Source organism: Schistocerca americana, chromosome 2 (genome assembly GCF_021461395.2).
Source record: "Schistocerca americana isolate TAMUIC-IGC-003095 chromosome 2, iqSchAmer2.1, whole genome shotgun sequence".
In the NCBI taxonomy this organism is placed as follows: Eukaryota; Metazoa; Arthropoda; class Insecta; order Orthoptera; family Acrididae; genus Schistocerca; species Schistocerca americana.
Window position 1 is genome coordinate 645,574,945 of NC_060120.1, and position 21,276 is coordinate 645,596,220.

Genomic DNA, 21,276 nt, shown 5'->3' on the forward strand with positions numbered 1-21,276 from the left:
AGGCGAGAGCCGACTCTCTTCAAGAGCACCCATACAAGCCGAACCCAGAACATTCCCGCCCCCACGACAGTGGTCATGGTTAAACGTTCCAATCAGCAACTCGAAAACCGGGGGAAAATTCCCCTCTGTTGCCGACGCAGTATTACTCCACCAATGGATATACTTGGCGCCAATTTCTGCGCCGATTTTGCTACGTCACGGAGCTATTCCCTGAGCAAGCCAATCCCAGTTATGATTTTGCAGAAAACGCGGGAATCTGCCCGCCAAGACTGCCTGGGAACGCAAGTCTTTCCCACGCCTCGCTGGTAGCCCGCCAGAAACGGTTTTCACTAAGTTTCTGCGAAGTAACGGAATCTCTAGCCCAGCCGCTCCTTCTGGCCCCTCTGGGGGTGTCGTCGCAGCTCTTATGACAATGTCGGCGTCTGGAAAGCATCCACTCGACTCCCTCACACCTGTCGGCTTAACCCTTTCAAGAAACAGCAGAACCCGCCTGTCACCAGACCACCCAGGTGACGAGAGACGCTGCGTGGGAAGTCCGCGTGTGAAGGAATAGCGACTTTTCACTGCATGCAATTAGAGAGGAAAATCGAATTACTCAGAGTAAGATAGAAATATGAGATGGGGCTCATGCCACCTCTCAAACGTACTAGTATGTCTACCAAGTTTCACTACCATATGGTAGTTACAGCTCACACTGGACTTCTGTGAGTAACTAAAGTTTAATTACAGCTACCTGGTACTATGGCCGCGCGGGGTAGCCGCGCCTTCTTGGGCGTCTTATCACGTTCCGCGCGGCTCCCCCCCCCCCCCCCCCCCCTCCACGTTGGGGGTTCGGGTCCATCCTCGGGCATGGCTGTGTATGTTGTCCATAGCGTAAGTTTTTAGTTTAAGTTAGGTAAGCCACTGCAAATGTGATGGGACCGATGACCTAAGCTGTCTAGTGCCATAAGAACACAAATTTACAATTTTTTTACCAAGTCTTATGAGCTTACCAAACACACTTTAACAGTACCTAATGATTCTTCTAAGTCGTATGATAATATCCACAACCTGTACAGCATAAGTATAGAATTATGGAACACAGGAAGTTAATTTGCACAGTGAGAGCAGGTACAACTGTGACAAGAGCACAAGGCGGAAATGTTTCGTCAAAAATGTTAGAAAGAATGCTTCAGTAAGTCTCAGAGAAATGAACAGAAATTTGAAAGCTGCTAGGATGAATGAGAGAACTCATCCGTTAGCACATGAAAATGACATCGCAGTACTATCAGAGTGCAAGGCTGGATTGGAGAAGCCGATAAGAGAGCTAGTGGAAAAGGCGCGCAAAGTTTTCCTGAAAATCTACTGACGACTAAAGAGACGTACTTTCTAGAGGAGTGGGATGCAGAACATCGTTTCTGCGTAAGAACCGAATGGTGCTGCTCAAAAGGACGGAGTTTGGAGTTATACTTAGGATTTACATACAACAGTATAATCAACAGCAGAGACTTTTCCAGTCGTATCTCATGATTTCGGTTTTAATAAAAATATTGATGTTCTTGTTCTTCTCTTCTTCTTATATTGCTAAAAGAATAATCAGCGTTTTGGAGGGGAAAAGACTGTTTAGCTCCGCGTCTAGCTACAATGACGTCAAAAAAAGAAAAACTCGCGACAGCCAGGAGTTATGCGACATGAACGAAATTTGGTAAGCGTGTTTCTACATCTGAGAAATGATTATTCAAATCTCGCACCAGTCGCATAAGAGCGGTTCTAGTAGCACTACTATGAGTATGCAAATCAGGGTGGCTTTAAATACACGCTGTAGTGAGGGTTAGGCACCTTTGAGATTGGACATGGTGAGTTGATGTTAGTCAAGAGTGCCTTTATGGCGACGAAGACGCCATTATAAACACCTCATTGAGTGTGAACGCGGTCGTGTAAGAAGGCTACAAGAAATTGAATTTTCCTTCTGTAGTACTGCAGAAAGGCTTGGCAGGAATGTAGCCACTATACTTGATTGCTGACAGCGGCGGTCATGAGAATGAATACTGAGCTCCGAATGGCCACGTGACACTACCGAGGGGGAAGAATAACGTGTCCAGCGTACGGCTCTGGCGCATGGTACTGCATTTTCAGGACCAATTCGAGCAGCAGTTGGCACCACAGTGGCACAACGATCTGTTACAAATCGGCTATTTCAAGAACAGCTCCGAGCCAGATGCCCTGTAGCATGCATTCTAGTGACTGCAAACCACCACCATTTGCGAATTCAATGGAATGGAGCGAGAACTCATTGAAGGACTGGGTGCAGGTCTGTTATGTTTTCTGATGAAAGCCGGTTGTGCCTCGGTGCTAGTGATGGCTGAGTGTTGGTGAGAAGAAGGCCAATTGAGGGCCAGCAACCAATCTGTTTGCGCGTTAGACATACTGGACATACACCTGGAGTTATTGTATAGGGTGCTATTTCGTATGAGAACAGGAACACTCTCGTAGTTATCCCACGCACCCTGACTGCAAATTTGATGTCAGTCTGATGATTTGACCTGTTGCTTCATCAAAAGCGTGGTGTTTTCCATCAGGATAATGCCCTCCCGCACACAGATGTTGTAGCCCAACATGCTCTACGCAGCGTCGGCATAATACCTTGGCCCGGTCAATCATCACATGTAGGGCATCATCGGACGACATCTCTAACTTCATCCACAACCAGCATTAACTGTCCCTATATTGACGACGACGCGCAGTAGGCATGGAACTCCATCCCACAAACTGACATCCGGCAGCTGTACGAGACAATGAATGAACGTTTGTATCCTTCCATTCAACACTGTGGCTGTTACACCGGTTGGTAATCTACCACATTTCACATTTGCAGTGGCTTACCTCGCGCTTACATTAACATCTGATCGTGCAATGTAAGTAACTTCAATATGTTACCTAGACAAATGTGTTCCCGAAATTTCGTTAATCTTCATTGATTATTTTTCGTGTTGCGATTTCAGTGTAGTTAAAGTCCGGTCTCAGTTGCGTCTAGTTTTGTAGTGGTGTTGCTGAAAGGTGACTCTGTCACGTAGAGTACAGCCTGATGGATTGAAATCAGGCGTGGTATTCCATGTAACTCACACCACGGCCGTTTTGTAATCTCCAGACAGGGTCCAGCTTTCCAGTGCCAAAGAACTGTGACTGAGAGAGATGTTGGGACATCAATTCCACTAGTAACGAGAAGGCAGAAGGCACTCCGTCTTCAGGCCACAAGAGGCCCATCGGGACCATCCGACCGCCGTGTCATCCTCGGTTGAGGATGCGGATAGGAGGGGCGTGTGGTCAGCACACCGCTCTCCCGGTCGTTATGATGGTTTTCTTTGACCGGAGCCGCTACTATTCGGTCGAGTAGCTCCTCAATTGGCATCACGAGGCTGAGTGCATCCCGAAAAATGCCAACAGCGCATGGCGGCTGGATGGTCACCCATCCAAGTGCCGGCCACGCCCGACAGCGCTTAACTTCGGTGATCTCACGGGAACCGGCGTATCCACTGCGGCAAGGCCGTTGCCACTAGTAACGAAGTGTGTCGTGATCCCTTCTCTATGTGACAGCTAGGTCTGGCATTGACTGCGGCTCGTGACCCATCCTGTGCTCACGATATGATCCACTAAAGCAGGTTACGGCACCTCAAACAACAGCAATAAAATCCTCCCCGCCCAGTTTCATTTTGACGTGGGCATCTGGACAGTTTCCCGACTACTGGGGGGAAACCATTTTAATCCCTCTCTTGAAACCTAGGAAGGACTATACCTGCCTGAGCAGTTACCGTAGATTTACCCTCAGTAGCTGGGTTAGAAAAACATTGGAGCGCATGGTCAGCCTCTGTACTTTTTGGATTTTAGAATCCAGACAGTTCCTTAGTCGCTTTTAGTATAGGTTTAGGAGATATCGATCGATCATCGATAATCTGATCCTCCTGGACGGGAATCTATAAAAGCCTTTCGTATGCAGGTTTCATTTAAATAGGTACTTCCTTCGACCTTGAGAATGGGTATGATACTACGTGGAGGCATAACATCCTTGGACAGCCTAATGAATGGGACATCCTGAGACGTTTAGCAGTATTCCTACAGTTCTTCTTTATACCATGTTGTTTTAAATACAGAGCCACAAAATCTTGTCTAGTTATCTTGAATAAAAATATAGTCTCCCTCAAAGTAGTTTTAACTGTGGCAATGTTTGTAATTGCTTTTAAAGCCATTATGTCCACGGTAACGGCTTCGGTATAGTGCTCCCTATCCATGGAAGACTTTTCTATTTTTGGCTCGTCTTCTAGGACGTGCCATCTACTATTGACAATTAGGACCGTAAAGGAATGGGCAGTGAAAACTGGTCTTAGATTGCTGGCAAAGATATCTATATGTATTCTTTTTAACCGTTCGTGCTCTATTTTTAACTTCCCCTTTTAAATTTTAAAGGATTTGTAAGGTTGTGAGGTTGATGAAAAACCCATTTGGCACACAAGGAAAAGTGTTTCAGAGCACTTAATACTTTAATATGCGTTACTCACAGGGCTTGTGTAGCAGACAGAACTTGTATGCTTCAGTTGTATCGATCGTCTGCACAATACTAGCTCCATTGTGGGTACTGTCCATTAATGCACAGCTTCTGGGGTGAGGATGCCCCAATAAGTGATGCCTGTGGCGGATGACACATCATGAGCCACCTTTTATTAGAGTGTATTTTACATTCAGACTAGAGGGTAGAGGCTACGTGGAGACGTCCTCTCTCTTTAAACTAGTATTGAGTAGTTATTAGTCAGCCACACTTACCTGCTGTAATCTCAATAATTATTTTTTATTACATGTGTCTAATCAAATCTTCAGCTAATGTTTTACAAACCAATATGCAGCAAAGATTTACTTTGTGTGTGCGTGGATCTGCACAGAAGAACTTTAAACTACTTTATTTTCGTTACAACCCGCCAGCATAACGCCTCCGGGACGCTAAACCGTGCCGGCCCCAGATCGAATCCGCCCGGCGAATTAAGGGCGAGGGCCGGTATGCTGACCAGTCTGGATGTGGTTTCCAGGCGGTTTCGCACATTCCATTAGGTGAATACCGGGCTGGTATCCATGTCCTGCCTCAGTTACGCGATTCACAAACATTTAGAAAACTTTTGCCCACATGCACATCAGTAACTCTACGCACAGATGGTTGGGGTCACATACTCCATGTGGAGGGTAGCGGTGTGGCAACAGGGAGGCATCTACTCACCCCTTAAATTAACCATGCTAAATTAGTTAATAACCATATCGACCCTACGCCGATGTGGGACCAAAGCAAAAGAAAATTTTATTTTCAGTAGAGTATAGCTTTTGTTGCAGACATTTAAACGATATTCGTTAAACAATCGTATCACCATCAACACCATCATCGTCTAGTGAGCGAAGTAAGTATGATAGTCTACATGCTTCCAAATGCACATCAATCTACATCAACAGTGAGCACATATATAGATGGCGGCAGTGCCGCTTACACAAGGTTTTTAAGACTGTGCATTGGCGTTCGTGTCATTTGTACTCAGTTGATTCATATGAAAAGATTTCCGACGTGATTATTTCCGCACGATGTCAATTAACAGACTTTCAACGCGTAATGGTATTTGTAGCTAGACGCATGGGACACTCCATTTCTGAAATCGTTAGGAAATTCAGTATACTGCAATCCACGGTGTTAAGAGCGTGCCGAGAATACCAAATTTCAGGTATTACCTCTCACGAAGGACAACGCAGTGGCCGACGGCCTTCACTTAACGACCAAGAGCAGTGGGGTTTGCGTAGTCAGTGGTAAGAGACAAGTACATGAAATAACCGTAGAAATCAATATGGGACATACGGCGGACGTATACGTTAAGAAAATGCGGCGAAAACTGGTGTTAATGGGATTTGGAAGCAGACGACCGGTGTGATAAAAAGTACCCGGACACCCCCAAAAACATACTTTTTTCATATTAAGTGCATTGTAATGCCACGTACTGCCAGGTACTCCATATCAGCGACCTCAGTAGCCATTAGACATCGTGAGAGAGCAGAATGGGGTGGTCTGCGGAAATCACACACTTTGAAAGTGGTCAGATGATTGGGTGTCACTTGTGTCACACGTCTGTACGCGAGATTTTCACACTCCTAGACATCCCTACGTTCTCTGTTTCCGATGTGACAGTGAAGTGGAAACGTGAAGGGACACGTACAGCACAACAGCGTACAGGCCGACCTTGTTTGTTGACTTACAGAGACCGGCGACAGTTGAAGATGGTCGTAATGTGTAATAAGCAGACATCTATCCAGACCATCACACAGGAATTCCAAACTGCATCAGGATCCATTGCAAGTACAAAGACAGTTAGGCGGGAAGTGAGAAAAGTTGGATTTCATGGTCGAGCGGCTGCTCATAAGCCACACATCATGCCGGTAAATGCTACACGACACCTTGCTTGGTGTAAGGAGTGTAAACATTGGACGATTGAACAGTGGAAAAACTTTGTGTGGAGTGACGAGTCACGGTACACAATGTGGGGATCCGACGGCAGGGAGTGGGCATGGCGACCGCCCAGTGAACGTCATCTACCGGCGTGTGTAGTGCCAACAGTAAAATTCAGAGGTAGTGGTGTTATGATTGTCGTGCTTTTCATCGAGGGGGCTTGCACCCCTTGCTGTTTTGCGTGTCACAGCACAGGCCTACATCGATGTTTTAAGCACCTTTTTGCTTCCCGCTATTGAAGAGCAATTCGGGGATGCCGAATGCATGTTTCAACACGATCGAGCACATGTTCATAATGTACGGCCTTTGGGGGAGTGGTTACACAACAATAACATCCCTGTAATGGACTTACCTGCGCATAGTCTTGACCTGAATGCTATAGAACACCTTTGGGATGTTTTGGAAAGCCGACTTCGTGCCAAGCCTCACCAACCGACATCGATAGCTGTCCTCAGCGTAGCACGCCGTGAACAGTTGGCTGCCATTCCCCAAGAAACCTTCCAACACCTGATTGAACGTATGCAAGAGTGGAAGCTGTCATCAAGGTTAAGGGTGGGTCAACAGCATATTGAACTCCAGCATTACCGATGGAGGGCGCTACGAATTTGTAAGTCACTTCCAGCCAGGTATCCGGATACTTTCAATCACATAGTGTAAGAGTCCTGAGCCGAACGAATTTCAGTGTACCAGAGTGATTTATTGGTAACAAATAACAAAATTATGAAGTAAAACTAATGGTCAGAAGGCCTAATTTGTTACTTTCCGAGCATTGGATGGGTGAACACACAACCATATACTAAATTTATGGCTCGACTATAAGTCTTGGGGTCTGATTCTGCACTGTTGTATTGTGCCTACATGTGTTCTTTTGAATTTTAAAAGCCCATCCTACGTAATATACAATGAATAAATTGCAAAAAATAAATGTAAAATATTAAATAAGATGTTATAAAAATAGTCCATTAGGACAACGACATATTCAGATAACGGTATAACATTGCCTTGATGGGTAATGAACTCACAACCTCCAGAGCAGATGCCCAATGACATTCGACCTCCAGTAGGATCTAAAATTAACGAGCATGGAGCACATGGACAGGGATTGTGAACAGGTGGTGCTAGATAGGATTGTGAGTAGCCCGGAGAGCGTGTTGAGATAGTCCACACATTTGCGATAAGCACTGTGACTGGATGGCGCACTAGTTAATGCAGTTGTCTAGTAAGCAGGAGATCCTGGGTCGAGTCCCAGTCCGGCACAAATTTTAACTCATCGTCACTGATTCCACTTAAAATCTCGATGCAGCTGATATTTTCTTCCCTTTCCTCTCTTTTCTCCGCCCTCCACGTTCAATTTACATAGTATATTGTTCAATTACAATTTTATTGTTCTCAAGAAGCACCATATACTGACTAATGGCCTTGCAGGGCTAATATTTTATGCTGTGATACGAATATCACTTGATATAGTATTGTAGTGAGAGCAAGCAGAGTAAACGCAGGCAACGATTAACTTGTGCCAACGGCATTGTATAGCGCACCAGAATGTTAACCTGAACAAATTCCTCTCGTTTAACATTTCCCCCAAGTCTGTCTCAATGCCGTTTCACCAATAACAAAGTTCAGCATCACAAGTCTTTATTAATTCACAAAGAATACACATTATCAAGTTGCGAAGTGGTGCACTGAAAAGACAATATCCAGTCTAGCTTCACCTGACACTGACATTTTAACAGACATGTGGTTCATGGACTGAACAGCTCTTATCACTTTGCCCGACCAAGAACGGCGACCAAAAGACTCTGGTACATGCTCTGCCTGTTTCCTCCATAACTACCTCATGTGTAGGACCTGTGTAGTCAAAAGAGTAATTGTGAGCCTGACCACCATTCCAAATACAATTCGTAAAGGTTTTCAAATATTCTAAATAAGTAAAATATACATTTTTGAACAGTAATAAGTGAATATAATTTCTTTTTAGTTACACATTGTTAAATAGTAATAGAAAATTGCAAATTATATTCTGCACAAACCAGAACAACAAATGCTAACTAGCAGACCATCGTTTTTTTTTTCTTTTGCCTGTCGCACACTTGGCTATTTAGCTATCTTCCGTATAGCACTGCAGTCAACCTCAAACAAGATTACTCACTGCAGTCAGAAATTCAGTTACCATGATCTAAACAACCACTCTCTGTCACTTTTTTATTTCCTCCACTGTCCTCTATGGTGACGAGCAGCAACTTGCATAAATTACGTTGATCCTCCACAAGTGTCGTATTATACAGGATGTCTCAGGAGGAATGGTCGGTATTCAAGGATGTGACAGGAACGATAATTCGAAACAAAAAACTGAAAAAAATCAAGTAAACATGGGCTCTAAAATGTGTACCTTAAGAGCTGTGGCCACTTTTTCATCCTCGCTAGTATGTAACTGATCTCTTCTACTGAACGAGTGCTGATAACTCTTACGGCGTACACTTTAAACCCCATGTTTACTACACTTTTTTGCTTCGAATGATCGTTCCTATTACATGCCTGAACACTGACCATTTCTCCCCATGACAACCTTTATAAAAGTAGTCTCGGACGGCTGTGCACAGCAAGTTATTTTGAGAATAGTTTCTGGTGGTCGGTATTAAAAATTTTTGAATATTATTCTTTATCTGACCCATATATCATACGACGACAGTCGAGCAGAGATCACTCAAAGGATTGGGAAAATCAAGAGCAAATAATTTCTATTTGCTATTCAAGCCCTGTTTAGGATACCTTGTCTTCAAATCTGCCACTTTTGCAACAAAAGTGAGGGCGATACCCCACCGATTCTTTACATTTTATAATTGTTTCCCTCATTCTCAGTTCAGGCAAATTAAGACCAAAGCTTGGGCGGTTGAAAACGACACATAATGAATTCTCAGTCGAAAATCTAAAACCATTTTATCTGCCTATTCCCCCATCTTACGTCACTTAAAGATGGCATACGCTACTTGCAATACTGGAAGACGAACACGGAGATGACGGAGATATGGACGCGGTCACTTACCGTAATATTGCTGTCACACTTAATCCACTAGCGTCCAGCGTTACAGTAATGGTAGGCATGACAGGGCTGCAGTTGTACTCATTTTTTGGACAACGGTGGAATTATCTAATCTTGTTATACTTGCTTAAGGGTCGTTGAACATCTTTCATTCCGGTGTTTCAGTTTGAGAAGCAGTCCACTACCGGGAAAATTGGCAATTGAACTTTAAACATTATTTCTGCACTTTGAAACTCATCATACAATGGATTTGGTAAGTATGACTATTAAAATATTTTTTATTTAAGCTCAAAAACAGTGTAATTTATTTAAATTTATATAATATTATTTGTGTCACAGGGGCACAAGCAAATTTTTCAGCTTTACATAAAAATAAGGCTAAGATTATTGAGGGAGTACTTTTATGTCATTTATTTATGTCTATTGCTGTTGTAATATGTTTACTGTAGTTGTAATTTTTCTCACAAAACAATGTTTTGGTGGCAGCGGGACTGTGAGAGAAAATTATATCCGCCAAAATTGTTCCATGTAAAAAAAAGACCAAGAAAAATAATTCGCGCTCTAGTGGTTTAAAACGCTACATTGAGGGTCACTGTTCTCTTGTTCAAAACGATAGGACAGGGGATTGCCAACTATATATTCGTCACAACGTGGGGAAAGGTAAGACCGTTGTGCACAATACAAGTCTTACCATCAGGAGACGGTGCTGGCGACCTCATTAAAATGGTATGCTGTTGCATTATAATGAACAGAATGCGACGTGTTAACGTGCAGATCTTCCTTTTGTTCAGGAAGCAAATAGTAGACACCATACGCCAATGCTTAGGAGTAACGTTCGTACTGCAACATTTATTTCAAAACCACGGGATCCGCAGGCGCTATGGTTACGCCTGCTTTGAGAGGGGAGAGACTGAGGCATAGATGTTACTCAGCGTTTAAGTTACTGATATGTACCCGTGTGGCGCACATATGACAGCATGCCACGCTATGGTATCACCTCTCGTGCACCTGCGGGCGCGACTCCACCAGTTGTAGTCTGTGGGTGGTTCACAAGGACTTACGGGTCCGTACATTTCAGAACGCCGACAGTGAACGAGCTCCTTATATGGTGATTTCACATTTTTCTGCTGTGTTAGTACAAAGAATGAGTCAGATGGTGTACCTTACCATTTACGACTGTCCTTTCCACATAACACACTAAAACATCTTGGACTAACAATTGACCAGCAATCAACGCGGAAACCTCGCGCACTAAGCATCCAATAGAAAGCCCACAATATTCTAAAACTACTAACTGGCCGGACTCGGAGAGTGCATCCCTCCACTGTCCTCCAACACACAAAACCTTGATCCAACCCACCATTTGCTATGTGAATATTGCATGGATTCCTGCCCCCACTCAAGTTGTATAAATCCTCCCAAATCCTGGAATGCCGTGAACTCTGCCTCGCTTTCCTCATCGGTTTATCCTCCCCCACGAAGATCCTTTACCAACTCATCAAATTCCCAACCCTCCTCACTCACACTGAACACCTCTGAACAATCTAGATCGTCCACTAACTGGACTCCAATAACCCTTCAGTTTCCCCTCTAGCCGGCCAGTGTGGCCGAGCGGTTCTACGCGCTTCAGTCTGGAACCGCGCGACCGCTACGCTAGCAGGTTCGAATTCTGCCTCGGGCATGGATGGGTGTGTGATGTCCTTAGGTTAGTTAGGTTTAAGTAGTTCTAAGTTCTAGGGGATTGATGACCTCAGATGTTAAGTCCCATAGTGCTCAGAGCCATTTGAACCATTTTTCCCCTCTATTTTCCAAATCTCGTATGCTGCTGCGCCTTTATCAGTACATCCCACCAACCCTGTGCCTCTACACACCGTCTACATACTCTCCCGAAGAAATTTCAACCATCTGCCCCTCCCACATCACGAGATCCACCCTGACATTTACCCATCCTAGCAGCTCTAAGACCATACCACTCTCCCTTTTCCCGCGCCCCGTTCCCGGGTTCGATTCCCGGCGGGGTCAGGGATTTTCTCTGCCTCGTGATGACTGGGTGTTGTGTGATGTCCTTAGGTTAGTTAGGTTTAAGTAGTTCTAAGTTCTAGTGGACTGATGACCATAGATGTTAAGTCCCATAGTGCTCATAGCCATTTGAACCATTTTTTGAACTCTCCCTTCCCCATACTTCTTTATCTCCTTTTTTTCCCATCTGCCTTTCCTTCCCCACTCGGTCCCCCTTACCCCATCCACTTTTAACCTCACCGATCCCCTCTCTACTCCACCTTGTCTTCTGTCACAACAGCCGCTCCAGCCCCATCGATACTACGCACCAGTCCTCCATCCTTATACCACCAGACTCCTACCCTCCTCACTGACCAACCTTTTACTGTTCGACAATAGACTCCCTATCACAGGACAGTTTCTTCCAGTTTTAGTGCCAGGAAAGCGCTTTTTTTTAAATATCCGTGTTTTGGCATCAGGTTAAATGTTTTTAATGCGCTCTTTCTATGTTTCTTTTTACCTTTTATTATTACAGTTTTTAACTTAAGTGCAAGAAGTAATATCTCTTGTGTATATAAAAACCTCCATTTTATGTTCACCTTCGGAAAGTTAAAAATTCATTGTGAATATTTCACCTTTCTGTTTCTTATTTTTCTTCTCATTTAGTTCTTGTGGTCATTTCGCTGAGGAGTGCGTTGACTGTACCGTTGACAGGCCAGCCCTTGCCCACAAGGGGCGCAGGGAGATAAAATAACAATAAAGATAAAGAAACAGGTTGGTGTAATAAAACGAATAATTGGAGGACATACAATTGTGAGTTAGGACATGGATTGTAAATAGGGTATCAGGACTATATAATTTGGCCGATATAAAATTGTGACCTATAAGATTGCAAGAACTTACTACGAGTGTCTCAAGACCAATCTCATTTGCTTCTGGAACGCGTTTAGCCACTGATTTCTAAATCTAATACTAACATGCGACGGGCAGTAAGAACAAAAATAAAACATCAACTGACGTTGCGCTACTTCGCCTCAGGAGACTCTTTGAAGAATCTGGAGCACTTACTTCGTGTTCCAAAAATTCAGTTAGTAAATTGATACCAGACACCTGCGAAGCTATCCAAAAGACATTTGAACAGCTCTTATCTACAGCTGTACTTTTTTTTCAAAACTGGATTGTGTGGGACTTTGTCAAGCAAACGGGACAGTGAAAGCATTCATCTGGTGGAATCAGAAGACTTTTAATATGCAAATATCATCCGTGACTGGTCGCTGTTAAATCCTGGAAACAACGACTTAAGCTTTTTAAATTTTGACATCAACTCTTGAGATACGAAGCCATCAATTGCGAGTGCAGTGGACTTTCTCTGTGAGGTTGCCATTCTTAGGTTTCTGTCTTTGTAATGTTCGATGCCTGCATCAGACAACAATGGTTCATTTCCACAAAATTCCAGAAACCGCTGTAGCAAACTGAGGACTAATAAAAACTAACAGGTTTGATATGAGACGTATTCCTTCACGCTTGTCTGTGACGTCATAGGACTTTCCTCGATGCTTCGTTCACAAAGGTCATAGCCCACGAAAACGTGGCTCACGCTTACGTGTTACGCTCTCTCGGAGAGCACCGTAAGCTATTAAGCTGACCAGATTGGTAGGGAAATGGAAAATGAGAGAGAAAAGGCCGAAATACTGAATTCAGTACTGTGAAACTATTACACCCTTCAAAAATGGTTAACACGATTCCTCCTTTTAACCTTCGCACGAATGCTGAAATGGCAGATATTGAGATAAGTGATCGAGGATTAGAAAATCAACCAAAATGCTCAACAGCGAAAAGGCATTTGGACTACATAAGATACCAGTGAGACTGTGCACAGATCTTTAGAAACACAGCTCGGTCTGTCCGTCAATGAAATCCACACTTCGTAGATAAGGCGTCCACGTTGATGCCACGTTCGTTGGCTTTCGGATGGCATTCGATACGGTCTCATAAGGGCAGTTAATAAAACAAGTGAAAGAAATTATGAACGTACCGAGTATAGGACCAGATTCATGACTACACTGAGTACCTTATAAGAGGTAGAACTCAATACTATTTTTCATTTTATATATTATGTTCGTCCGAAGCTCGTGGTCTTGCGGTAGCGTTCTCGCTTCCCGCGCACGGGTTCCCGCATTCGATTCCCGGCGGAGTCACGGATTTTCCCTGCCTTGAGATGACAGGGTGTTGTGTCGTCTTCATCATCTTCATTCATCCCCATTACGGTCGGAGGAAGGCAATGGCAAACCACCTCCTCTAGGACCTTACCTAGTATGGCGGTGCGGGTCTCCCGCATCGTCCCCTACGATCCGCCGAAAATGGGACCTCATCATCATCATGTCATGTTCCGTAGGACCAAATTGAGAAGCAAGTCTCTATTGTCATGGATCGAATCAGTACATGAAATTATAACAGAGTAATAATGATAAAATGAAACTTATATGAATCCTATGCAGACGACAAGCCATAAGTTCAAACAAACATAATCAATACAGGAATTAGTAAATTTCTTCAATTTTTCCAGGAGTTCTTCGACAGTATAGGAGTGAGCCATAAGGAAACTCTTCAGTTTAGAGCTGAAAGTGCGTGGACTGCTGGTATGCTTGAATTCTTGTGGCAGCTTATTGAAAATGGATGCAGCAGAATACTGCACACCTTTCTGCACAAGAGTCAAGGATGTGCGTCCCAAAAGCAGACTGAATTTTTGCCTAGTACTAACTGAGAGAAAGCTGATAACTTTTGGGAAGAAGCTGATGTTGTTAACAACAAATAACAGTAAAGAAAATACGTTCTGAGCGTCAGAATTTCCCGACTACTAACAAGAGGTTCGCGAACGTACACCACATATTGCTCTAACCGCCATTTCTGAGGCAAAAATACGCTTTTTGAATCCAAAGAGTTACCCAAAAAAGTAATACCATACATCATAAATGTACGAAAATAGCCAAAGTAGACTACTTTTCGTGTTGATCTATCACTTACTTCAGATATTGTTCTAATAGTAAATAAATCAGCATTTTGTTTTTCAACAAGACCCTGAACAGGAGCTTTCCACGACAACTTACTATCTATTTGAACACCTACGAATGTGAACTGTTCAGTCTCAATAATCATATGTCCATTCTGTGTAGTCAAAATGTCAGTTTTTGTTGAATCGTATGCCGGAAACTTAAAAAATAAGTCTTACTGTGATTTCGCATAAAATTATTTTCTATAAGCCTTGCCTTAAACTGATACTGTGTCAATACTGCACATGGCATTCTTCACTACTAATCTGGTGTCACCAGCAAACAAGTATTTTAGAATCCCCGTAATATTAGAAGGCATATCATATAATATAAATAGGAAACAGTAGCGGCCCCAGCATCGACTCCTGGGGCACCCTCCACTTTACTGTGCCCCACTGGGACACAACGTCGTAGCCATTCTCAATATTGCGGAGAATAACCTTCAGCTGTCTGTTCTTAGAGTAAGAGGTGAACCAGTTCCATAATGGTCCAACTTCCGCAGTAATATTTTGTGATCAACACAATCAAACGCCTTAGTCAAATCAAAGAAGACGCCTGGCGTTATTCTTGGCTCTAAGCACTATGGGACTTAACATCTGAGGTCATCAGTACGCTATACTTAGAACTAATTAAACCTAACTAACCTAAGGACACCACACACATCCATGCCCGAGGCAGGATTCGAACCTGCGACCGTAGCAGCAGCGCGGTTCTGGACTGCAGTGCCTAGAACCGCTCGGCCACAGCGGCCGGCGATATTCTTAACGGGACGAAATCGACACGTGTAAAACGAATTTCTGGAGTACCCCAACGAAGAGTTTGATATCTCCTTGAGGCTTTTTGCAGACTATGGTACTGTCTACAGCGTGGTTACAACGTCAGTAGACTGCAGCGAAGTGCAGAAAGACCTACGCAGGAGTCTCGGGTGTTGCAAGAACTGGTAGATAATTCTAAACGTAAAGAAGTGTAACATATTGCGCGTAAATGTGCGAGAGATCGACTACTTTTCAATTAATTTACTGACGATAGATTACTAAAAACAGTTAACAACCGTAACATACCTAAGAGTAAGCGCAAAGAGCGACCTGAAGTGAAATGACCACTTGGTACTAATCGGAGGAAAAGCAAAGGCTAGCCTGTGAGTCACTGGAAGAATCTTAAGGAAATCTGATTTGTCCACACTCGATCGAACGGCTGTTGATTACTGCGCATGGGTCTGCGACCCCTACCAAGTAGGAGTAGCAGGGGAGAGAGAGAAAGACAGAGAGAGAGAGCAGAGAGAGAGGGAAAGAGAGAGCGAAGAGAGAGAGGGGAAGAGAGAGAGAACATTCACGAAGAGACGATTCGTCATGCTGTCGCATAGTATGGGCGACAGCATTACGCCGGCCGGTGTGGCCGTGCGGTTAAAGGCGCTTCAGTCTGGAACCGCATGACCGCTCCGGTCGCAGGTTCGAATCCTGCCTCGGGAATGGATGTGTGTGATGTCCTTAGGTTAGTTAGGTTTAATTAGTTCTAAGTTCTAGGCGACTGATGACCTCAGCAGTTAAGTCGCATAGTGCTCAGAGCCATTTGACAGCATTACTGAGATGCTCAATAGACTCCAGTGGCAGTAGAAACAGAGACGTTGTGTGTGACGGAGAGGCTTATAGTTGAAATTTCAAAAACGTACATTCAAAGAGTCGCATATCATATTGCTGCCTCGCACATGTGTCTCTCGAAATGACCACGACCAGAAAATCAGAGAAATTAGAGTCCAAATGGAAGTTTATTGACAGTCGTTTTCCCTAGAGAGTATTCAGGAACGGAACAGGGAAGACAGCTACGTCTGCATACATACTCTGCAAGACACCGTATAGTCTGGAACCGCGTGACCGCTACGGTCGCAGGTTCGAATCCTGCCTCGGGCATGGATGTGTGTGATGTCCTTAGGTTAGTTAGGTTTAAGTAGTTCTAAGTTCTAGGGGACTGATGACCACAGTTGTTAAGTCCCATAGTGCTCAGAGCCATTTGAACCATTTTGACACCGTATGGTGCATGGTGCAAGCCAGCCTTTACCACTATTAGTTATTTCCCATACTGTTTCAGTCACAAATAGAGAGAGGGAAATACGGCTGTCTGTACGCCTCCGTACAAGTCCCAATTTCTCCTGTCTTATCTTGTGGTTATTACGCGAAGTGAACGTTGGCACCAGTAAAATCATTCTGCAATCCGCTTCGAATTCCGGTCCTCTAAACTTTCTCAGTCAGTTTCCCGAAAAGAACGTCGTCTACCTTCCACGGATTCCCATTTGAGTTCATGGAGCATCACTGTAATACTTGCGCGTTGACCGAACCTAATGGTAACAAACCCAGCAGCCCGCTCCTGAATTGCTTCGATGTCTCCCTTTAATTCGACATGCTGGGGATCCATCTCAGTCGAGCACTACTCGAGAATCAGTCACACTAGGGTCGTATACGCGGTCTCCTTTACAGATGAGCCACACTGCGCCTAAATTCTCCCAGTAACCGAACTCGACCATTCGCCTTGCCGACTACAGTCGTTACTTGCCCATACCGTCTCATTCCACTTTGCTACATTACGCCACAATATTTAGTGGACGTGACTGTATCAAGCAGCTCACCGCTAATACTGAATTCGAACATAACAGCATTTTTTACTTTCTCGTCTGCATTGACTTACATTTTTCTTCACTGAGACCAAGCTACCATTAATCACATTAAATAGACAAGCGTGTAACAGGTAACCTCATCCACACGCCCTAAGTAATGAAGGATACACTGAGGTGACAAGTCATGGGATAGCGATGTACACGATTACAGATGGCGGTAATATCGCGTAGACAAAGTATAAAAAGGGCAGTGCATTGGTGGGGCTGTCATTTGAACTCATTTTTCATGTGAAAAGATTTCGGACGTGATTATGACCACACGACGGCAATTAACTGACTTTCAACGCGGAATAGTAGTTGGAGCTAGAGGCATGGGACAGTCCATTTCTGAAATCGTTAGGGAATTCAGTATTCCGCAATCCACAGCGTTAATAGCGTGCTGGGAATACCAAATTTCAGGTATTACCTCTCACAAAGGACAACACAATGGCCGAAGGCCTTCACTTAACGACCGAAAGCAGTGGGGTTTGTGTAGAGTAGTCGGTGCTAAGAGAAAAGAAACACTACCAGAAACAACCGCAGAGATCAATATGGGACGTACGACGAACGTATTCGTTAGGACAATATGGCGAAATTTGGCGTTAAAGGGCTGTGGCAGCCTTTGCTAACAGCATGACGTCGCCTGCAGCGCCTCTCTTGGGCTCGTGACCAAGTCGGTTGGACCCTAGAGCATTGAGAAACCGGTTACTTCATGCGCACCGATTGCGAATTGGAAGTACAAAGGGACGCAGTCACGTATCATCTATAAGAAAACAGCTCCAAACACCGTATACACTGATCACACGAGATAGCGATATGCACTTATACAATTGGCAGTAGTATCGCGTACACAAGGTATGAAAGGGCTGTGCACTGGCAGAGCCGTCATTTGTACTCGGGTGATCCATGTCAAAAGGTTTCCGAAGTGATGATGGTCGACCGACGGGAATTACCAGACTTTGAAGGCCGAAATGGTAGTTGGAGCTTGACGCATGGGACATTTCATTTCGGTACTCGTTAAGAAATTCATGGACAACGCAGTAGCCGACGGTCTTCACTTAACGAAACACAGCAAAGGCACTTGTCTAGAGTTGTCGTCAGTGCCAACAGATTATCAACAATGCGTGAAATATCAATAGTAATCGATGTGGGACGTACGATGGACGTATCCTTAGGACAGTGCGGCGAAATTTAGCGTTTATGGGCTATGGCAGGAGACGACCGGCGCTAGTGCCTTTTCTAACAGTACGACATAGCCTGCATCGCCTCTCCAGACCGTATCGGTTGGACTCTAGACGACTGGAAAACCGTAGCCTGCTCAGACGAATCCCAATTTCAGTTGGTTACAGTGTGACACAAATCTCACAAAGCCAATGATCCAAGTGGTACAAGCTGTGGTGGTTCCATAATGATGTGGGTTATGTTAACATGGAATGGAATGGTTCTTCTGGTCCAACTGAACTGAACCGATCATTGATTTTAAATGGTTGTGTTTGGCAACTTTGAGACCATCTGCAACCATTCATGGACTTCATGTTGCCAAACAACTATGGTCACTGGGGCACAATTGTTCGCGACTGATCTGAAGAACATTTTGGACAATTCGAGCGAGTGATTTGGCCACCCAGATTGGGACATAACCGGCAACACTTGCGAAACTGTGGTCAGCTATAGAGGCGACATGACTCAATTTTTTTGCAGCGGACTTCCAAAGACTTGTTGACTCCATGCCACGTCGAGTGGCTGCACTACGCCCTGCAGAAGGTGGTCCGACATATTTGGAGGCATCCCATGATTCTCGTCACCTCACTGCATATGTTGATGTAAATGCAGAAGCTTGACATATGTTATGCAGAACTCCGTATGTAGTACAAATTCTGGAGCTTCATTAATTCTGCAGGTGCGTGGACTCGCTGAACCTGGCGAACAACTCGCTGGCGAATATCGACGCGAACATGCTCGCCAGCCTCGACGTTCTGAAAACTGTGTGGCTGAGCGAGAACCCCCTGCACTGCGACGGGTGCGCGTTTCAGCAGTTTCGCGAGTGGCTGCGGACGACGCAGGTGGAGGTGAGAGCGGTGGGCGTCCTCACAGGGGCGGCGACGTCGCTGCGCTGCGCCACACCCCCAGCCTTCCGGGGCATGTCTGTGGAGGCGGTGGCGCTGGTCGGCGACCTGGACGAGTGTGCTGCCGACTACTCGGCCGATTCGAGGCGGCGCGAGCCGCTGCTAGCGGTCGGCCTCTCGCTGGGGGCGGCGCTTCTGGTGCTGCTCTCGGCCGCCGTCGGCGTCTGCTACCGTTACCGCTTCGAGCTCGCCTACAGCGCTCACCTCCTGCGGCTGCGAGCCCGGGCCCGCAGCAGCCGTCGCAAGGGGCGCGGCGTTGCTGACGACGTCTTCCTGTTCGACGCTTTCATCTTGTACAGGTGGGGCGCGCATAAAATAGCTTGGCTCTCTATACTGTGTTCATCATAAGTGTAAACCTGATGTAAACATTACACAAGACATTCTTCCGAGTTTGCGGGTATCTCACTGAATTTCGTTTGAAGTGGAGCGGAAGCCAAGCTGTCTCTATTACTGTAGAGTATGATTAATAGGGTACGTTTTAAGCCGTATGCCGCGCGGGATTAGTCGAGCGGTCTTAGGCGCTGCAGTCGTATTCTGTGCGGCTGGTTCCGGCGGAGGTTCGAGTCCTCCCTCGGGCATGGCTGTGTGTGTTTGTCCTTAGGGTAATTTAGCTTATGTAGTGTGTAAGCTTAGGGACTGATGACCTTAGCAGTTAAGTCCCATAAGATTTCACACACGTTTGAACATTTTTAAGCTGTATGTTACGCGCACATCGACGAAGTGATGATAGTGGACAAAAGTTTTATTGGCGCACTTAACTTGGACAGCACTGGCCATCTAGAAGGTGCAACTAACCTGCACTGCCGTAAGCAGTTGCAGATAAGACGAAAAAAGAGACGAGCAGAGAAACTATACAGCTTCCAAAGTAATTTAATTTTTAAAGAGAATAATACACTGAAGCTCAAAAGAAACTGGCGTAGGGATGCGTATTCAAATACAGAGATATGTAAACCGACACAATACGGCTCTGCGGTCGGCAATGCCTATATAAGACAACAAGTGTCGGGCGCAGTTGTTAGATCGGTTACTGTTGCTACAATGGCTGGTTATCGAGATTTAACTGAGTTTGAACGTGTTGTTGTAGACGGCGCACGAGCGATGGGACACAGCATCTCCGAGGGATCGATGAAGTGGGGATTTTCCCGTACGACCATTTCCGAATGTACCGAGAATATCAGGGATCTGGTATAACAGCAAGTCTCCCCCATCACTACGGCCGGAAAAAGATCCTGCAAGAACGGGACCAACGACGACTGAAGAGACTCGTTCAACGTGACAGAAGAGAAACCCTATGCCAGATTGCTCCAGATTTCAATTCTGGGCCATCAACAAGTGTCAGCGTGCGAACCATTCAACGAAACATTATCGATATGGGCTTTAGGAGCCTAAGGCTTGATGACTGCACGACACAAAGCTTTACGCCTCGCCTGTACCCGTCAACACCGACATTGGACTGTTGATGACTGGAAATACGTTGCTTGGTCGGACGAGTTTCATTTCAAACTGTATCGAGTAGATGGACGTATACGGGTATGGAGACAACCTCATGAATCCATGGACCCTGCATGTCAGCAGGGGACTGTTCAAGCGGGTGGAGGCTCTGTAATGGTGTGGGGCGTGTGCACTTGGATTGTTATGGGACCCCTGATACGTTTGGATAAGACTCTGGCAGATGAGACGTACGTAAGAATCCTGTCTGATCACCTGCATCCACTCATGTCCATTGCGCATTCCGATGGAGTTGGCAGGACAATGCAACACTCCACACGTCCAGAATTGCTACAGAGTTTCTTCTGAGTTTAAACACTTCCACTGGCCACCAAACTCCCCAGACATGAACATTATTGAGCATATCTGAGATGCCTTGCAACGTGCTGTTCAGAAGGGATCTTCACCCCCTCGTACTTCTA

General features: G+C 45.1%; 1 protein-coding gene across 1 annotated transcript in view; it reads left to right on the forward strand.

The window, feature by feature from the left end:
• LOC124595270 (toll-like receptor 4) overlaps positions 1-21,276 on the forward strand; it is a 104,649-nt gene that overhangs the window by 60,257 nt on the left and 23,116 nt on the right. Inside the window, exon 4 of the mRNA XM_047133945.1 lies at positions 19,141-19,665. Within this exon, the coding sequence (XP_046989901.1) occupies positions 19,141-19,665 (525 nt within the window). The remainder of the gene's footprint in view (positions 1-19,140; positions 19,666-21,276) is intronic.